Below are 20,656 nucleotides of genomic sequence, written 5' to 3'. Positions count from 1 at the left end.
AGCGGGCAGGGTGTGGCCTGCAGGCCAGTCTGCTGCCCCGTCTTAGCCCAAGACACCAACAAGAGGGACTTGCCAGCAGCCCAGCGGTTAGGACCCTGAGCTTCACTGCTGAGGTCTCAGGTTCAATCCCTGGTCAGGGAACGAAGATCCCAAAAGCGGCATGGTCAAAAATAAAGACACCAACAAGAACAAACAAATTTCTCCTAAAACCAAGAATTCAGAGCATATTAGGAATGAACACTCCATATCAGGACCACAGCCATGGCACCCCACCAATCCTGCAGGTACGCCCTCTCTCTGCCAACCGACTACCCTGCCCAAGTCAGACAGGGGACTGGGGGGTACAGGTTGAGTGAGTGAGAGTGTGTGCAGGTGTGCGTGCATGCACTGCGGGGCAGGGCAGGGGGCGGTCCCTGATGTCCCCTGTGGGAGGCAACCCTGAGAGGTTTACAGTCTTGTTTCCAGATCAGCGTTTAAATTAAAACAAGGCACTAAGAAAAATAAGATAAAATAAAATAAAACAAGGCACTAAGGAACAATCTGATGCCTTTCAGGTTTTGATACATGAAACAACCTGTGTCCAACGCCCATGAAACACACCCTACACCACAAAAACGTCTTTCTTCAAACCAAAAGGTAAACGTTTCCATCACAAAGAGCACACTCGTCGTACACGGTTCCGCTCAATGTATTTTTAAATCAGTTCCATGTGTCGCTGCTCAATTTTCCAGAAGCTGCAGAAAAACTCATCTTTATTGATCAGGAATTAGCACACAGCTGGCCTTCCTGCTCTGCTGCATGTGCACAAAGTCCAGATCGAAATCAAACACACACGTCACCAGTCACCTCCCTGCAGAGGGAGTGAGTGTCCAGCTGGGGCACCCCAGTTCTTACACGTCCGTGAACGGGCCTGTCTCCACCGACGCTGGTGACGAGCTCTCCTCGCTCCACGGAGCCTGAGCACTGGGAGCCAGTATTTACTCCTCTTGGGCTAACAGCCCATGGGGCACACGGCCGCCTGCTGGACAGCGCGGCAGACCATCCCGAAGGGCAAGCAGAGAACAGCGTGGGTATCCACCGCGCTGCTGCAAAGACATCAGCCTCCAGGCTCCTGACAGGAAGCCTACTGCGCTGCGGGACGAGCAGGAAGGACGAGCGCCAGGCCCACAGGTGATCACCCTCCAAGGGGAAGGGAGGTGATGAGTGTACTTACTACTCTTGTGCAGCGTCTCCAGTGACGCTGACCTGCAGCACAGCTTTGGGGACAGAAAGTTCTAGAGCCCCAGGGGTCCGCTGAGCCGGGATGGACCTCGCCACCACCCAGCCCAAGTCAGGGAGCTGCAGGAGCGAGGGGAGAGGGCAGCACCGTGCTTCCCCGAGGGGCACCCCGAGCGCTAGGACGAGCAGCCCTGCGCCGACTCCCCTGCCCTCATCTTCTTAGTTGGCCCATTGGGCCCGGACGGCGGGGCCTGGCGCCGCTTCTTCTCCAGCTGCTGCTGCAGCCGCTCCTCCTTCTTCTTCAGGTAAGTGGTCATGTTGTCGCAGGTGGCCTTGTAGAGGCTGCTGAAGCCACTGTCCACGCCAGCACAGCCTGCACGGGAGGGATGAAAACAGGTGCCAGGGGCGACGCCAGGTGTGAGTGCGGACGGGGACTCAGGGCTCTGCCTCTAAGGGGGACCTGGTGGACCCTCCTGTAGCAAGGAATGAACTCAGCGAGCACCCAGGTCTCGTGGACCTTGGGGCGTCCTCGGGCACTGCCCCCAGAATGCCCACCTCCTGACGGCCACGCCTGGCTGCACCAAGGACTCGCTTCTCACAGGACATGGGGTCCCTGGGAGACCAGGTGCAGGGGCTGTGGCTGCAGCTTGTTGGCAGCCGACCCGGGATGTCCTCTGGCCAAAGGAAAGGGGAGACACGCGGCCCCCGTTCAGCAGCCTGCAGGGACCTGAACGCTGCCAACCAAGTGGCCCGGATGTAGGCCCCACTGAGGTTAACTTGAGACCACGGCAGCGCGTCTCTAAGGGGACTGATCAGCCCTGCCTCACAGCGCTCACCTGCCCTGCAAGGGACACACCTCCCACAGGCCCCTTGTCCTCATCCCAAGAAGCGGACCCCTGCTGGGTACTGCGCTCTTGGACCTGCTGTGGTCACAGCAGAACGTGACCCTGGAAAAGCAGGCCGAGGATGAGTGCTCACCTTCCAACATGGCCCAGTTCACGCGAACGTGAGCACAGACCCTCTTCAACTCAGCACTTTCAGGAACAGACTGAGGAGATGAACAGAAAACCTTTTCAGAGAGAGGACAGAAACCCCCAGGCTGCTGCACAGGCACGGGAAAGCCCTGCCCTCCACACCCCCAGGAGGCAGCAAGGCCATCCCCCCAGCCCGTCCAGCACAGCAGTGACCGCAGCTCGTCACACAGAGCCGGGGACGCGCACTGCCGGCTCATCACGAGTGACTCTAAAGGTGCCTGGAACCGGGCAGGCACAGGCCAGAGGCACTGGTTCACCCCTACTGTTCAGATAAAAACACTTAAACGAGCTGCTGGGCGGCCCTGAGCACTCGACAAGGACAGGCAAGTGTGCAGAGAGCTCTGCGAGCGTCCCCTGCCCCTCACCATGGCGCCCGGTGAGCCACAGGCCAGGCGGGAAGTGACACACAGGCCCACCCAGGACACCTGCGAGGACAGGGCCCCTCAGCATCCAGTGGACCCGAAGTGCAAGACTGTGCTAAGGCTGTAAGAGTGAAAGGTACCCACCCAGGACCCCCCAGCTGTGGGCTCTTCTCCTAAAGAGACATGTGACCAGGACAGTCACAGGGAAAGGGTACCAACAGCCCCCAAAACGCCAGTGTAGACACGGGACCCTGGAGAACCCAGCAGGCACCCCAGCTCCCCGCCCCCACCCTAGGACATAGCCTCTGGAACGGATGTGATCAGGCTGAAAGGGGCTGCAGCCATCTCCCCTCTTCCAGCTTGGGGCATAGCAGGGTCCAGCACTCTTACCTGCCACTGGCCACCCACGGGCCTGTAGAGCACAAGAGGATCCTCCCGGCAGTCTTGCAGGACCCATAGCCCGTTGCCCTCCTCGAAGGCGGCGTCCCATACCCGGTGCTGGAAAGTCAGCAGCTGCCTTGGAACCAGCTGTCGCTGGGCAGCATCCAGCTGGAAGATGTAGATCACGGGCAGCCTGCCAGGAGAGAGGGTACGGTGAGGACAGTGCCCGTGGCCCAAGGGGCGCTCGGCCCACCAATGTCTCAGCTGCCACCTCATGACTCCCCGAGCACCCAGCTACTCCTGCGTCCCTGCCCCCAGGAGCTGTGACCTCACCAAGGTTACCGTCCCTAAGTCCTGGAACAGCTAATTACACAGCCAGGACGAAACCACGCAGAGGAGACAGACGCTCCACCCACTGAGCAATGAATGGACCCCGGGCGGTGAGCTGAGCCCCCCACCCCTAGCCCAGGCAGCATTTTACCCTCTAATCCTGCATCTTCCTTTCTAACATGAGCTCAGATGCTGATCCCAGGGTGCTCACCAGGACAGGTGAGAATGTGGGAGGCCCCCCAACCCCCTTCCCAGCACGTGGACGATACTCAGGAGGGCACAGCTGGGCGATCGTGCTCCCCACGCCCACCTCGTCTGCACTGCAGCCCCTGGGGTCTCCTGTGCTGAGCTGGGCCCGACTGGGGTGGATGCTACCACAGCTGACCGTGAGCCAGGGTTCCACCTGCACAACAGGCCAGCCGGAGGCCAGGGCTGCCTTCACGTTGGCGGGTACCAGCAGTGAGTGAGATGCTGGCATACAGGAAGGAACCTGCCCCTGCTGCAGCAGCAGGGCTCAGACAGTCGAGGTCACTGCAGGGCGAGGCCGAACCAGAGACCCCTTTCTCGTCCCCCAGCCTCCTCCCACCCTCACGGGCCTGCAGGAACCAGGAGCGACCCCATGTCCACGTGGGCTCACCCGTCACACGAGAGTGCCACACAGTCCTCCTGGCTCCAGTAAGTGATCCTGGACACGGCAAACCTCTGGAAGGAAAAGCAGCAGCCTCAGTGACATCAGCTGGCCAGGACTGGACTCCCGCTGCCCTGCTCTAACTTCGGGCATCACTGCAGGACAGACAGTCCCTATGTGTGGTCCACCACAGCAAGAGAAGACCCTGCAGGACTCCCCAGACCCCAGGGAGGGCACAGTTCACAGGCAGCTCTGATACAAGGGCCTCACGGAGCCTGTGCGGCATCTCCAAGATCAAAGAAATCGGTCAAAAAGGAGGGCAGAGAGCACACAGGGAAGAAAAGAGAGGACTATAACCACGAACAGTATGTATATGAGCATCCACAGGTCCCGGCAGAGGAAGCACCTGGGGTCAGAGCCAGGAGGAGCAGAAGGGACGTGGTGGGGCCACACACAGCTCTCAGAGCAGGGTGGGGGGCGGCCCTGGGCTCAGGCAGGTGCAGCCAGGCCCAGCATCAGGAACCGCTCGCTCCAGTCCCCTCTGTGCCCTGCCTCTCCTCACCATCTGGGAGTGTCAGGAGGTTGAGGAGGGCACAGATGTGAAGAAGGCAGCAGAACACATAGGCCTCTGTTTGCCACGGCTCCCATGAGGGCACCGTGGCAGCAGAAACCCAAGGGGGGAGTCTGCACTGACAGAGAAACTTCTCCAACGTAAAAGGAATTTTTTCCACAGGATCCCAGCAGCTGGAGAGGCCCCAAGACAAACGTGTGGGGTTACCTTATCACTCCAGGGATCCGTGGGATCCTGCAGGTTGGTCAGGGGACAACAGTGTAACTCGCGGCCACTTCGGTACTCCCAGAGCCTCAGGGTGCGGTCCTGCAGACACCAGGGACGGTTAGCGCCCTGTGGGGCATCCAGGCTTCACCAGGTCCTGGGGACGATAACATGGAGGCAGCGGCCAGCGCACCTCTCCCCGTTAAAGGCTTTTTGCTTACTGACAACTGTGCAAAGCATCACACAGACCAGTAAGAACACAGGGGGGCCCCACACAGCTAAATGGGCAAGGACGCAAGACACCCTGTCGTGCTGGGGGTCGCAGATGAGGCCTGCTGCTCTCGGGCTGGGACTGTGGTGCACACAAATGCATGCACACACGTGCACGCACACACGTGCACACACACGGTTCCATCAATGAGCATGCATCCGCACAGGGACAAACACGTGAGGCTCATGAGCACCGAGAACTGTCCACGTAACTGCTCAGGAATGGGTGCAAAGAGGGCATCCATTTGTTACCCATGAGACTGTCAACTGGTACAGCCTGATGTGAGCTCCAAAAATAACATAAATGCAAAAAAAGGGTTTACCAGGAACAAGACAAGCATGCCCATTTCTAGTCACCACAGTACTGGAAGCCCTAGCCAGAGCAATCAGACAAGAAAAAAAAAGGAATCCAACTGGAAAGGAAGAACCCTAAAGACTCCAGCAAAAAACTACCAGAAATAATAAAAGAATAAATTTTCAGGGCACAAAATCAATGCTCAAAACTCTGTTGAGTTTCTATACAGAAACAACAAAGTAAAAGAAAAATTAAGAAAACAACCCCACACACAATTGTATCAAGAATAAAACACCCAGGAATAAATTTAACCAGGGAGGTATAAGGCCTGTACTCAGAAAAGTATAAGACATTGCTGAAAGAAACCAAAGACAGGAACAAATGGAAAGATATTTGTGCTTATGGACTGGAAGAGTTAACATTGTGAAAATGTCCTTCATTAACTAAAACAACTGAAGATTTAATCCAACCCCTATCAAAATGTCAATGAGATTTTCCACAGACATTAAACAACAAATCCTAAAATGTGTACGAAAATCACAAAAGACCTGAAGAGCCAAAGTAATCTTGAGGAAGAATAATAAAGGGGAAGGGTGTCACACTCCCTGATTTTGAGCTACATTGTAAAACTACAATGATCAAAACAGTACGGTAATGGCAGAAAGGCAGGCACACATATCAATGGGACAGAACTGAAAGCCCAGAAACAAACCCAGGCACATATGAACAATCTATAACAAAGAAGCAAAGAACAAACAGAGAAAGGACAGTCTCTTCAATAAACAGTGTGGAGAAAACAGGCATGCGCAAAAGGATAAAACCGCACCACAATCTCACACCACGCAGAAAAACAAACTTAAAATGGATTAAAGACAAATGTCAGACCCACAGCCATAAGAAAACACAGGCAGTATGCTCTCTGACACTGGTCTCAGCAAGATCTTTCCAAATAAAATTCCTCAGGTAAAGGAAATAGAAGCAAAAATAAATGAAACGACATCAAAAAAGCTTCTGCACAGCAAAAGAAACGACCAACAGAACAACCACCAGGAGATATTTGCAAATCATACATCTGGTAAGTGGTTAATGTCCAAAGTCAACAAGGAACTCATACAACCCAACAACAACCTTTAAAGATGGGAAGAGGATATGAACAGACATTTTTCTAAATAAAGACATATGAATGGCCAACATGCACAGGAAAAGACACCCAACATCCCCAGTCATAAGGGAAATGCAGATCAAAGCACCCCATGTCTGCCAGAAGGGCTGCTGTCGAAAAGACAACAAATGTCAAATGTTGGTGAAGATGTAGGGAGCAGGGAGCCCCGTACACTGATGGCGGGAACGGAAATTGGGGCAGCCACTGTGGAAAACACTATGGAGGTCTCTCAAGAAATTAGAGCTTAAGTATGTTCACTGCTGTGTTATTTACAACAGCCAAGGCACAGAAGCTAAGAGCCCATCAACAGATGAAAGTGGCGTGCACGCACGCGCGTGAACATCACCCAGCCGTAGAAAAGGAATGAAATCTTACCATTTGCAACAAAACCACGGATAGACCTAGAGGGCATCATGTCAAGTAAAATAAGTCTGGTGGAGAAAGACAAATGCCATATGATTTCACTCATTAAGTGGGATATAAAAAATAAACCAAACACACACACACACAGATACAACGAACAGAGCAGTGGTGACCAGAGGGGACGGCACAGTGAGTGAAGGGGGTCGACTGGATTGTACTGCGACGCATGGAAACTAAACTGCCAGTGTGAGCACGCTGTAGAGCATACAGAAGTCAAAATACAACGTTGTGCACGTGAGACTTAGGTGTTATAAACTATTACCTCAATAAAGTAAAAAGGAGAGGGTAACATTAACAATTATCTGCTACAACACTCATCATAAGATGGCAGGACACCGAATCAGACCTCTGCAGAGAAGCGCCAGATGGTGAGTGAGATGGAGCCTAACCCTAACGCTAACCCAACTCTGACACCCAGGCACCAGGTATCGAGGAAAAACACACCGGTGGCGGGGTTGGGGGACACACACAGGAAAATCCCTTAAAAACCCCACACGTCACACCACCTCAGAGAGTGCAAAGGTCTGCATGCAGGATGCAAGAACGGGGCTGTGAAGAAAGAATGTTCCAAGGACGAGAGAAGAAACTAACACTCCCACAGGAAGACAGAGTAGAACAGGGAGCAGGAACACACGAAAAGAAACGTAAAAGGAAAGAGAGGATGAGACGACAGGGCCAGCACCCGCCTGATATAGGTTCCAGGAAAAGTGGGGTGAGGGCGCCTCCAGAGGCAAGAACCCAAAACCCCCAGGTGTGCAGACCTGAGAAAGAAGGGCCACGGACTGTGCAGCCATTTTCAGGGGCCCCTGTGAGACCCCCTCACCCCACTCCTTTGTTCTTCACACTATGGGGTGAGAAGGCCCCCAAATGCGTCCAGAGAGAAGGGTGATCAGACCCCACACAGAGGACCCAGAAAACAAGCCTCGGACTTCAGAAAACAAGCAGCTGGGCAAAAACCAAGCAAACCGGACACTAGAGAGAGAAAACCCTGGAGCTCGACCACCTGACCTGCAGGCAAACCCTGGGCGGAGATCCATCCACCCGCCCGATCAGAGAGCGCGCAGAGGGCACCTCCCGCCAGCCAGGCTCCTGACCCTCCCCGCACCTTCAGAAACCTGCCCCACAACGTGCGCTTGTTTCCTGTGCGGCCGGGAAGCACCAGCCCAAAGGGCACAGCTGAGGCCCACAGGGGCTGGCCTCAGCGGGGGAAGAGGGGGGCAGTGTTGGCTTCCATTCTAAGCCTGAGAGCACTGTCTGGCTTTTCACATAAACACAGCAACTGCAGTTCACGGCATGCAGGGCACACACCACACACACCACTCCTGGGCCGGGGTGGCCAGTGGGGAGGTGGGGCGGGCCCCCGGGAGAGCCAGTGCCAGAACTCCCACGTTTCTTTGGAAAGGAGTAGAAGCATGATGCTGGATGTGGTAAAGCTGAGCAGCCTGACCAAAGGCGGTCAGTACACTTCTCTGTGCCTGTGAGCACTTTCCTTTATTATAAGAGGCTTACAGCAAAACCCCCAGAAGCTGGCTACCACTGGGAACTCCAGCACCTTTATTTTCCTCTTTACTCTCACAGGACCATGCACAGCTTTCAAGAACAGGACAAGAGAACAGAAAAGTAAAAACCCGAGAGGAACCACGTGTGGAGAAGGAAACGAGGTGGTCGCCACCCAGAAGGCCTGCCCGTCGGGGGTCCGCAAGGCCCCTTAGTCCTCCCCAGGCCCCCGAGGTGCAGAAAACGCTAAAGGGGTGGAGAGGCAAAGAGGAAATGCTGTGGCAGAGCTTCTGAAGAGAAAGGAAGAGTCAGACCTGCACCTCAGCCAAGCGCTGCTTAGCGATCCCGAGAGGAAGGTGCCCTCTGTCACCCAACAGTTAAGCCTTCAGGCCCCAGCTCCCAGGACCGGGCAGCCATCCTCACTGACTACACTTCCCCCACGGCCAAGTGCACGGCCTTCTCCACGTGCTCACAGGCCACAGAAGGGTCAGGGAGAAGGGCCGAGTGCATTGGCAGTGGGAGAGAACCAGGTCCTTCTAAGATTCAGAAAGGACCGTCTACCAAACCCTTTAACTGAGATCACGAAGCTGTAAGGACCCCTCAGACCTGAATCCACGCACTGCTGTTCCAGCGCAGCACACACACACGTGCACACGCGCACACAGCCTGAAGCAGGGAGCGAGCCAGTCAGCTCTACAGGGAGCCACCAGCGCCACCTAGCGGACGGCCACTCAAGAAAAGCACACGCCAACCTCACACCACAGCCGGGAGCCAAAGACAGGCTGCCCACAGCGGGCCCACCCCACCCGGGGCACCCACGGCCCCGCCCCGCCACCGGGGGTACACGGGGGGAGCGGAGCACTTACGCCGGAGGACGACAAGAGCAGCTCGGGGTGGTTGGGCACCACGAAGATGCGGCTCACGAACCTACATGGGGGAAGCAGAGGGTGAGCTGGGCGGCTGTGACTCCGCCCAGCCTGTATCCTTGGACCTGGACCCCAAGAGAAACCACGAGGAGCAACATGACTGTGTGCGGAGCATGCATATCACTCGGCTCGCACTCGCTAGGAAGGCCCCTAGGGCCCGCCCTGCTCGGAAGCTGCCCCAGGGCACACACTTCAGTGGGGTCCGAGACGCCAGGGTTACATGCCAGCAGGGTGGAGGGGGAGAGGCACCACTGACCACCAGCCAGTCGCACCCACTGTGCCGCACCCGAGCAGCCCACTCCCTCCGAGACCAGCCCCCAGCCCGGGAGGGGCCGAGCTGCCTGCTGTGTTCCCATCTCTAATGTGATCGAGCACTCGGGCGCCCAGGGACCCCCGGACAAGGAGGGACCCCCATGGCTCCCTACATCCAGCAGTCCCCCTCCCAGCCACCTGGAGCCTCACCCTGGCCTGGGCCAGTCCTCCTCCCCAGGACCGCCTTCCCCAAAGGCCCTCCAAATGGAACAAAAGTACATGCTGAACTTGGCCTGTGTTTATCGCAACAGCGGGACCATGACATCGGGTATGGGCCGCCTCAACATCTCAACAGGAAACGAGTGGAAACTGTAGTTTCCAGGGCCTTGACCAAGAGCGACAACTGGTCATTTACTCACTGAAACACCCACACACTGTGTGCCAGGCACCATGCCAAGGGCTGCAGACAGCAAGGCGTGACCTGACGAAGACCCCGCCCCCAGGAGGCAGGGGGCTGGGTGAGCTGGGGAGAGACAGGCCCAGGCCATAAGGAGCCCCTGGGGGTCAGCACCGGCTCGGAACGGCCCATCCAGCCCCAACGTGAGCCACCAAGGGCAGCTTACCTTTGCCAGTAACACCACTTTTAATAAACAGACTCAGGTTAAGATTAATTCTAACACTAGGTTTTTGCCTTAACCTAGCATTCCCAAAGTGTTATCATCTCCACCTACATCAATGTAACAAATTAATGACAAGCTGTTTTTACAGTTCTTTCATGCTGCCTTTGGAATCCCGTGTTCACACTAATGGCACACCTCACCTCACACTTGGGTGGCTCACGGCTCTGAAGGTGACCGCAAAGGCAAAGAAGAAAGAACATTGGGGAGGGGGGCGTTCACGTGGGGGTCCTGAGAGAGCAGAGGAATGAAGGAGGGGTCCAGCCACAGGAAGAACATGCCCAGAGGCGAGAAGACTAAGGATAAAGGCTCTGAGGCAGAGTGTGCCCACTGGGGCAGGCAGGGCACAGCAGAGACTGGGGGCAGGGGAGGGGGTCGGGGGTGGCAGGTGGTAGGAGTGACTCCGCTCTGAGGATGGCTACAGGACAGAATACATTCACAAACCCAGCAAGCAGCAACCTTCTTCAAGGCCAACATTTACATTCCATTCAAGACAAAGGAGACAGGAGCAAGCTCAGAACTGAAGCACCCCATGTCTCTCCTCCACCTCGTTACAACGCTTGAGCCAACTCTACTGCTGTTCCTGCCCCCAGACTGGCATCAGCCACGTGCCCGAGAAGGTCAAAAGTCGGCAGAAATGCCTCCCACAGGTCAACATCAAAGCCCACTCCCTGAACAGGCACTCAGGGGCCAGAAGATACCTGCCTGGACGAGGGAAATGACTGACACGTGTTCCTTGCCCCGACACCCACCCCCGCTGACCGTGGGCCACTGCCTGGGGCTGCCAGGCCATCGACCCTGAGGAAGGATGTGCCTTCCAGAAACAAGCCCCAAGCCGTGTGGAAACCACGGGTGACCCTAACTGACCAGAGTGCTATCAGGGGAAGGGCCTCCTGCACGCAGCAAGGTCAGACAGCCCGCAGTGACGGTGAGCTGGGGACCGAGACCCGGATGCTACCCAGAAAAGCTCCAGCAAACAGGTTCTGAATGGGCAAGGAGGTTCTGAAAGTTCCAAAGGCCCTGGTACCAGGGGGTGAGCTGGACTAGGGTCTCGTCAGGTGGCAGGCCAGGTGCTAAGGCCAGTTGCCTCCTCCCGGGGTGGGTGCCTCCTGCTTCACAACCAGCCTCCCCAGCTGAGAACCAGAGCCTCCCTCTGCGGGGCGCGGGGGGTGGGGGGTGGGGTGGGGGACTCACTCGGTGTGCCCCAGGCAGAAGGACTCAATGCTGTGCGGAGCTGCGGCCCAGCTCACCCGGATCTTCTCGTCCCGGTCAGCGGTGAGGACAAAGCGGTCGTCGGGACTCACGGCCTGTGCACGAGGTGAGAAAGGGCAGACCCAGTGGTCAGCACGCCGGCTCCTGCCCTACTTCCCCAGGCCTCAGCTCAGGTGTCCCCCAAGGACCTAGGCTGTATCTGGATGCCCAGCCTCGCCCACTCCTGCCTTCCCACCCGGTCACTTTTCTCCCCTTCGTGTGTCCCCATGTCTAGCCAGTCACCAGGTCTGCCCCCCGCCCTCCCCCTACAGGGCCCCACGCCAGCCCAGCCGCCACCCCGCTGCAGACCAGCCCTCATGGGCCTCTCCGTGCCTGGGGGGCGGGGGCAGCTCCTGGCTGGGGGACTGGAGGACATCTGCTCTCCCCACACCCCCCCTCCTCGACTAGACCACCCAGCTGCCCCCTAACTCGACTGCCCTTCACCCCACTTCACCTTCCGAAACCTCGCCCCTGCAGCCCGTACGCCCAGCTCTGCAGGGCTGCCCCTGCCACGGCAGAGCCCACACCCGCCCGCTCCTCACCCTCATCCCGACTGTAGCCAGTGAACCCACTGTGCACGCACCACATCCAGCAGCATCGACAGGTGTCCGAGCTCAAGCCTGCCGCCCCCGTGCGGCTCCAGCACCGAGAAGGAGTACACATCGCCAGACTTGTCCGCCACCAGGATCTTCTCCTCACAGGCCGTGAAGGTCAGGGCCGTGCACCTCCTCACCACAGTCCTACAAGGCCAGAGACGCCCGCAGTCAGCCTACAGGGGCCGGCACAAGGGCCACCGGTGACCTGCAAGCCACCTGACCAGCGGCTCCTGCCACGTGGCAGTTACCAAAAACGGTGCCAAAACCATACAGCAACTGTGAGGACAGAAACAGAGCCAGGGCCTCAGACAAATCTACTTCTGTGATACTGTTTCTTCTCAAAACGTACTAACGGTAAGATCTGGGTGGTGAGTATCCAAGTGTCCAACCCTCTCACTTGGCCTCGTGTTTAAAGACTGTCCTGACAGAATGCTCCCTGGCCTCTTTGTACATGTGGGAGGTGACAAGGCCAGTTTCCTAAATGCTAAACATGCTCTGGGCCGCAACCCAAACCACGGAGGACGCCCCTGCCCTCTGGCTTCCCACCCACCCACTGCTGGCGTTGCCGCCTGGACCAGGATCCTTCAAGTACTGCTTGTGCACAGCACCTGAGGACAGGAGGGTCCAACAGCAAGAGCTGGCCGGGGATCCGCCACCAGCGACCCTCCACTGGGCGCGCATCACAGATCCAAACCCCCGATCCGCGAAGGATGAGGGGTGTCATGCCCACGAGCTGGCTCAGCAACACGAGGAGCAAAGCCAGAGCTGTGCTGACACAGGCCGACCGCCCACTCCTCGTCCTGGGCCGGGGGTCACGGTATTTCTTCCTGCTGTCATTTTCCATTGTTTCTACTGAGAGGTACCTTACCTTAGACAGGAGCCATGCCACTGCTTCACACAGAAACACCTGCCATCTACCTACACATGAGGCTTCATCACAGAAGAGCCGGGCCCGGCTCTGTCATCACCGAGGGCTGCCAGGGACCCACTGTCCCCGTAAAGAGCTGACATCCGGACTTCCCTGGTGGTCTGCTGGTTAACAATCTGCCTTGCAACCCAAAGGACATGGGTTCCATCCCCAGTCCAGGAAGATCCCACATGTCTCAGAACAACTGAGACTGAGCACCACCAATTGGCTGAAGCCCACATGCCTCTGGAGCTCATGCTCTGCAGCAAGGAACGCCCCTGCAGTGAGCAGCTCACACACTGAAAGGGGAGTAGCCCCCGCGCACCAAAGCTAGAGAAAGCCCGCATGCAGCAGTGAAGACCCAGCACAGCCAAGTAAATTTTTTTTTTAATAAAAGAAAAACAGCTGGCATCTATCCTGGCTCACAGCAGCTAGGACACCAAGTGTCAGCTTGAGACAGAAATTGAAGCTTAAAAGAACTACATTCCCCCCACAGGGACCATCAGACCCCTGCCTGCCTCTTGGGAGGAGGAGGGGACTGAGAATTGAGCGGGAGGCCCCACCTGGCCCGGGGTGCTGCCAGGGGCTCGGCAGTCGCTGGACCACCTCCGCTCCTCGCTCCTCGGTGCCAGCGCAGCCCCTCGAGAAGGCATAATGCAATCAACTCGGGGAAAACAATGACAGAAAAAAGAAATTAGACTCCAGACAGGATTAATCAGAATCCTAGAGCTGATAAGCAGCTTCAAGCAGCCCAGGCACAGCCCCAGCGAGGGTTGGAGGGAGACGCATGACACACCACCCTAGGGGGCACCGGCCCAGGACAGCCTCCAGCAATAACAGGCTTGGGTCCCAAGAAGCTCGTCCGCCCAGGGAGGAAGTGACCCCTCCAAAGCGGGTCCACTCCCCACGGCAGCCCCACATCCGCACAGCCGCGGGACGCCATACCTCCTCCGGGTCCTTCGCCAGCCAGGGGCTTCCAGCTTTTCAGGCTAAACGCATCCTGACACCAATTCCAGGATGCAGCTGAGCTGCGCGGAGGGGATTTAGAAGTTAAGGTTCAAGGGCATCAGCTCGCAGGTTGGGGACAGGTCATCAGACAGGACTGTGGGCAGGCTGGCCATGCAAACCCGACAGGAGGAATCTTGGGGGCACCATTTTCAGTCTCTGGGGGGACTACAGTCTCAGCGCTTTTCCTGCCTCCAGAGTCACTGGGTTCACAGCACAGGACCCTCTTCTCAGGCCCCCCCCAGGCAACCTGGGCCCCTCTTCCTTGCCAGGGCCAGAGAAAAGGCCCACTGGAGCCAGCTCTGAGCTGCAAAGGCCCTGGCTGGTCAAACGTGGATGAACTGGATGCCAGATGTACCAAGGGTGGGTGCTGTTCTGAGGGGCCCATCAGATCCCAACGGGGCTTGTGCCCCAAAGGTAAAGCGCCCCCTCCAGGATGATGTCTGCTGGACATGGAGGGGTGGAGGACTGTCCTCGCCACGGTGTTAAAACTAACCCTGCTCCCCTTCTCCAAAAGCTTCTTCACCAGTAACAGAGGCGCTGAGCTCCAGGGAAATGCATGGAAAGAGCTGAAGTTCACCCTGGCCCTGCCCCTGACCCCACCCCTTACCCAGCAATCAATAGGACAGAAGCCCTGGAGTTTGTAATCTGGTTCCTTAACATCATAAAGTTACATCACCTGTCTTCTCAACCACCTACTGCAAGCACCTCCTACATAAAGTTACTCTGCTGATATCAACTTCAAAGCCAGAAGCAAACAAACAAGAAAAGCACCAGGTACCGACACCACTAAGGCCCACAGCCCATGTTATCCAGGTCTCCCATGGAGAGGACCCGCGACAGGGGACCTTCCCCTCAGCCCACACCCTCGGGGAGAGCCCTGGGCGTGCTCACAGGGACCGAGAACCCCCGCCCTGCCCTGCGCTCAGGGAGTCTCACCTAAACTCCCTCATTAACAAGCCCAGTGCCACACGCACCCCTCCTCCCTCCCTCCTCAGACTCTTGTAGAACAGCCAGGGCACCCATGAGCCCGGACGCTCACCCCCTCGAGGGGTAGGAGCTCCGGTATCAGGACCCAGGACTGTGGCAGGTTGCGTGGACGTTCCTGGGCCCACACCCAGAGTGAGTCGCTACCCGCGGACGCACACAGAAGGGACAGTTCCCTCACGTGTTAGCCTTCCAGCAAGTCCAGAACTGCTGCCTACAGAGCAAGCGCAAGCTCGCCTCCAACTTGCACTCGAGAAGCAGGCCCTGTGCGTGGCCCCACACCTCCCCAAGTGGTCAGTGTTCCAACGAGGGACCCAAGGGTCAAGAGCCCAAAGAGTGGGCACAGCCCCTGTGGTGAAGACTCACCCTCGTCCACAGACAGGCTGGGCCTGTAGCCTCATGGATTCAGAGGAGGTGATCTCTAGGGGGACTCCAAGTTCCAGGGGCAGAAACAGATGGTGAGGAAATTGTTGCCAGGGAAAAGCAGGTGACATCCTCTCCCATTAACACTGAGCCCCAGCCTTTCAGAGACTCAAGGAAGTGCACCGTCTTAAAAAACTCACCAAGTTAAAACTGTGGCCCAGGTGCCTTACCTTATACAAAGCACCCAACACTCTCAAGGGCTGGAGAAACAACACTGTTTGGAAGCAGGATGGCCGAGTGGCCAGGAGCACAAACTCTGTAGTTAGACCAGGACAGGGCCCAGCTGAGCTGAGTGACTGTTGGCCAGGGAGGGTGGGTGAGAATAATGCCCCCACCCCACTCACCAGTCTGCTATGAGACTTAAATCAGCTAATACCAGCCCAGCACTCCAAACAGCGCCTGCCACAGGGCTGGTTCAGCGTGTTAACTACTGACACTATGGCTGCTATCACGACTGTTACTGGCATGCAAGTGTAAGTTGTGCGTTCAACATCATTAACAGTTCAACGTTAGCATTTCATACCTGACACTCAGACATTGCCATGGGTTTGTACGGAAAAGAATCAGACGCTTACTGTCATCAGTTAAAACAAAATAGCTGCCAGACTTGGAGAAGGTGGACGCCAGAACGGTGTCACTCCCCTGATCCACGGGCTGTCCGTCCTCCCTGAGAAAGAGAGGAGACAGGTCAGGCCTTACCTGAACAACTGAAGCTGTGCCATTCAGGCTGGTCCTGTGTGATTATAACATGATCAGATGTAGGAAGTGCAAAGAGGTTCGTGTAGTCTGGATACAAGACATATGGAGGGACATGGAGAAGATCAAAACCACTCTAATTTTAAGGAGTAGAGCTCCAGTGCTCTTGCCTGGAGAATCCCAGGGACGGGGGAGCCTGGTGGGCTACCGTCTACGGGGTCGCACAGAGTCGGACACGACTGGAACGACTTAGTAGTAGCAGAGCTAATACACCAAAGTGTCTCAGCATACAGACCAGAATCCCAAGGGCTGAGCTGGAAAGACCCTCAGAGATCCTATGGACCATTCCCTCAAGGACATGAATTAAGCCACAACTATAGGCAGAGATCAAATCATATTTTTTTTAAAAAGTGGGTCCCAAGTCCAATTTTTCTAAAGAAAACCACCATACAGAATGACCAACAAACCTATGGTTACCAGAGGGGAAAAGGGGTGAGAAAGAGACATACTGGGAGATTGGGACTGACGTATATACACTATTATAGGAGATCAGTCCTGGGTGTTCTTTGGAAGGACTGATGCTGAAGCTGAAACTCCAATACTTTGGCCACCTCATGCGAAGAGCTGACTCATTGGAAAAGACCCTGATGCTAGGAGGGGTTGGGGGCAGGAGGAGAAGAGGATGCCAGAGGATGAGATGGCTGGATGGCATCACCGACTCGATAGACATGACTTTGGGTAAACTCCAGGAGTTGGTGATGGACAGGGAGGCCTGGCGTACTGCAGTCCATGGGGTCGCAAAGAGTCAGACATGACTGAGCAACTGAACTGAACTGATATATAAAACAGGTAACTAACAAGGACCTATTATATAGCATAGGGAACTCTACTCAATACTCTGTGATGACCTATATGAGAAAAGAATCTAAAAACGAGTGGAGAATTTATATATATATATATATGCACATAACTGATTCACTTTGTTGTACACCCGAAACACATTATAAATCAACTATGCTCCAATTTAAAAAAATTTTAAAGACTATACTTTTCTTTTTCAATTAGCTAATTTCATACACCTGCTTTCAATGCATTTGAAATTGCCTGTTATTTCAAAGTACCAATACAATAGTTAATTACTGACAAACTAATTTAAAGTATTTTTTAAAGTTCTCATATTCTTAATGCCTAGTTTGAAGGTCAATAGCACATTTCTCTCTGGAGGTGGTCTCTGGTTTATCCACACAGCTGGGTAACAGAAATGAAAAATTCAGCAAATAAAACAACAATTTACTTCTTAGACTAAACAGTCCCATTATTCGAACTATCAGCCCGATGAGGCTTCCCCACCATCTCACCCTTTATGTTCTTGTGACTTCTTTTCTGCAGCACTGCAATCATATATGAAGAGGCTGTCATCATCACTAAAGAAAAATAACAGCAATATTTTAAATGAAGCACTTTGTTCATTACAATGCTCACTTAAAAAAAAAAAAAAAAAACCTGAATCAAAAAAATATTTGCATCCTCAGTAAGGATTTTCTCCACAAGAACTTGTCTCCGTAAGATGTTTCAGGGAACGGCTAAGGAGCTTTAATTTGCTGAACTTATTTGTATCTACTACACATAACTGTCATGGTCTGTCCATAAAAATCAGTTAAGTGAAATAAATGAGGACAAAAACCCAACAGGAATATACCATTCTTTAACAACTAGAAAATCAGCGTATGATGGCTATGTTACTCAGTTTTCAGTGAGCCTTATGCACCCAAGTTTAAAACTTGGGGTACTTGTTTAGAAAAATGTCTTCTCTTCCCCCAGAAAAGCTCCAGTGCCTGCCAAGCGCTTACCAGTATAGAAGCCACCCACTTTCCCTACCAGGCCCTAAGCCCCCCTGCTCCAATGCCTGGCACAAAGACATCCCAAACAAATTTACAGCCTTTAAAGGGACTGCAGCCAGACTCTCTTCTCATATGGAGCACTGCAGTGTAGGGGGAGCAGCAGTCGTCCAAGTCAGAAACCTTGCCAGCCAGCCACTAGGTTCCCTCAAAAGGTGTGAACTGAATCAACCAGATGGAGTCTAATTCTCCCATCTCTCACTGTGTCATGTGCTAGATTTCATAAGGCTCTAAAATAAAGTAACCTGAGACAGACAACAGGTTTGTGAATAAATTTGTGAAATCCAGACTTAACATCTTTTTAAATCTCTGAAACCAAACTCTGAACAAAGAACACAGCGCACATTTACATTTAACAGACACACTGTCTGTCTCAAGTTTGGGAGAATCAAAACTACCCTGGGAAAGGAAATACGGGGCCGAAACTGGCCACTGCTAATATTCAAGAGGTTCCTGGATCGAGACTAGCCGACCAACAAACATAATAATTCCGGGACGATAAGGGGCGTGAAATTAGAGAAAGCAAAAGGACGACCTTATAAAGGGCCACTAGGGAGAAAGCGGCTGTGGTTCTGGGGATACCCTCCAGCAAGGAGGTGTCAGGTAAGATCCTCGCCCCGAAAGGCAAGCAAAGCGGGGTCAAGGGATGTGGGCGGGGATGAGGAAGCAGGCAGCGACGCAAAGAGGGAAGCGAGTGCAGGAGCACGATAAATGTGGTCCCCGGGAGTAAACCCCTCTCCCCAAGAGAGGCCAAGAGCTGTCTTCCTCCCACGCCCCAGAGAACTGCGTCCCCCGGACCCCGCAGAGCCCGGAAGTGTCTGGAGCGGAACCGGCAAAGAATGCCGCAGGCCAGCCGCTGAGGGCGCGGGGCGGTGGGCAGGTGTTGGGAGAAGGGCAGGGAGAGAGGACATTCCGCGGCGCAGGCACGCAGCCGGGCTCAAGTGGCACCGGAGAGCTCACAGGCAGCAGCGGGGCTCCTTAGGGTCACCCCAAGGCAGGTGCAACCCTGGAGGGACGGGAGAACAGGAATCTCAAGGCCCTGGCGCACGTCCGCAACCTGGCCTTCTGCTCCAGGACGACCCCTCACCTGCTCGAAGTGGAGGTAGCCAGCAACCGGCTGCCTCCCCGAACCACCAGCGCATGCCCGCACAGAGCCAACCCCGCAGAACTCGCCATGTGCCCGCCCAACGCGCCTCCACCCACGTGCCCCGTCCAGCGCCTCTTCCGGCCGGCGCTGGAGAGTGACGTCAGGCGTAGACGCCGCGAGGTGACGTCGTCCGGAATCGCCCCCGCGCGCGAGCCGGCGGCGGGCATGCGCAGAAGGTGTTCTCTCCCTTAATTTGGCAATTTGGCGTTCGCGCCTTTTGGGGTCGGTTGCTGATCAGTTTTGTCCGAAGGGAGTCCGCTTGCTTGTTTAGTGTTCGCTTCTTCCTCCAGACTGCAGAGAGTCTGTTCTGTATCTTTCTCGCGATGTGGCTAGGCGACCTGGCCTGTCCGGTACCTACTTGGTCCTTCAAGAACTGAGAGGGTCTGAGTTTGCATCTAGGTCCCCAACGTGGTGTCTGAGGAGGGCGCAGAGCTGAAGCCGCCGGATGGGAGCTGAGCCAGACACACACGAAGAGCAAAACCGCTGAACTGCTATTTTTCAACACAAGATAGGGCTCTTTTCCAATGTTTTTAATGCTCACAGAGTGGCACCACCAGCACCAGTTTGCTGGATGTTTTCTTGGGACTCTCCACCCCCATCTTCCACATTGGTCATCTGATCGCGGAATCCCCCTGGACGCCCCTCCTCCCCGTGTCCATGGCCTCCGCCGCGACACAGACCAGAGCAACCCCTCTGCTCTCTGTTCCCACGTCCGCGCTTGCCCCCACCCCCATCCCTGCAGATCCACATTGCATACTAAAGCCAGAGAGACGTTTCAGAGCACAGTTTCAATCACCTCATCCTCCTGCTTAAAATCAACAAGTGGCTTCTCTGTTCTCGGTGCAGAGAACAAATCCTGATCTTGCACTAGGAGACTGCGTGTTGTCTGGCTCCTACCTACCTTGCAGGCTCATTCCCTACCAGGTCGGCTTCATTCTCAGTGCTCTGGACAAGACTGTCGTTCAGGTTCGTTGGCACAGGGATAATAGCAACCACAGGACCTTAGCACACGCTAGTCTTTTCACCTGAAACATTCTCTCCACCTGAAACATTCTCTCCACACCCATCTCTATGCTCTTAGTCAATCCCAGTTTCACTCCAGTGGAAGTGAAGTGAAGTGGCTCAGTCGTGTCCGACTCTTTGCGACCCCGTGAACTGTAGCCTGCAAGGCTCTTCTGTCCGTGGGATTCTCCAGGCAAGAATACTGGAGTGGGTTACCATTTCCTTCTCCAGGGTATCTTCCTGACCCAGGGATCAAACCCGGGTCTCTTGAAGGCAGATGCTTTAACCTCTGAGCCATCAGGGAAGCACACTTAAGCAAGGAAGCCTTTCATTGTTTATATGCACTACACCTATGACAATCTGCTTAATATCTTGTCTCTAGACTACAAATGCCACGAAGGCAGGGACTGAGGCTGACTCAGTTGGCAGGTTGCCAGTGCACCAGCTTGAACCACAAAATCTGGCATGAAGTCAGTGCTCGATCAGTATTTGCTAAGTAAATAAATGGAACAAC

The 20,656-nt window shown here is 55.1% G+C and overlaps 1 protein-coding gene across 2 annotated transcripts; it reads right to left on the bottom strand.

Moving 5' to 3' along the window:
- Positions 1 to 670: 670 nt before the first annotated feature.
- Positions 671 to 19,218, bottom strand: WDR4 (WD repeat domain 4). 2 transcript variants are annotated; one of them, XM_040267181.1, is made up of 11 exons: positions 19,081 to 19,218; positions 17,454 to 17,519; positions 15,923 to 16,066; positions 12,065 to 12,221; positions 11,425 to 11,537; positions 9,242 to 9,302; positions 4,732 to 4,830; positions 3,963 to 4,027; positions 3,005 to 3,188; positions 2,197 to 2,266; positions 671 to 1,591 (listed from the first exon to the last, which is right to left on the bottom strand). In XM_040267181.1, exons 1-11 carry the CDS (start codon positions 19,167 to 19,169, stop codon positions 1,395 to 1,397), a joined length of 1,245 nt encoding a protein of 414 aa, XP_040123115.1. In that variant the 5' UTR covers positions 19,170 to 19,218; the 3' UTR covers positions 671 to 1,394. The 2 variants fall into 2 exon arrangements, with proteins under 2 accessions (XP_040123115.1, XP_040123125.1); XM_040267191.1 differs by having other exon boundaries at positions 15,975 to 16,066; positions 19,081 to 19,194.
- Positions 19,219 to 20,656: the final 1,438 nt, after the last annotated feature.

This window comes from Oryx dammah, unplaced genomic scaffold, assembly GCF_014754425.2.
Source record: "Oryx dammah isolate SB20612 unplaced genomic scaffold, SCBI_Odam_1.1 HiC_scaffold_2, whole genome shotgun sequence".
NCBI classification, from domain to species: Eukaryota; Metazoa; Chordata; class Mammalia; order Artiodactyla; family Bovidae; genus Oryx; species Oryx dammah.
Note: the sequence above shows the minus strand (reverse complement) of the source record. Positions and strands in the feature narration are given on the sequence as shown.

What these genes read in the sequence shown, in the direction of transcription:
- WDR4 (XM_040267181.1), bottom strand. Translation starts at nt 19,169, where the DNA reads ATGGCGAGTTCTGCGGGGTTGGCTCTGTGCGGGCATGCGCTGGTGGTT. An exon ending in AAGTCACAAGAACATAAAGG is followed by an intron (nt 16,067 to 17,453) that starts GTGAGATGGTGG and finishes TCTCTTTCTCAG; the next exon opens with GGAGGACGGACAGCCCGTGG. An exon ending in CCGTGGGTGGCCAGTGGCAG is followed by an intron (nt 2,267 to 3,004) that starts GTAAGAGTGCTG and finishes TCATCTCCTCAG; the next exon opens with TCTGTTCCTGAAAGTGCTGA.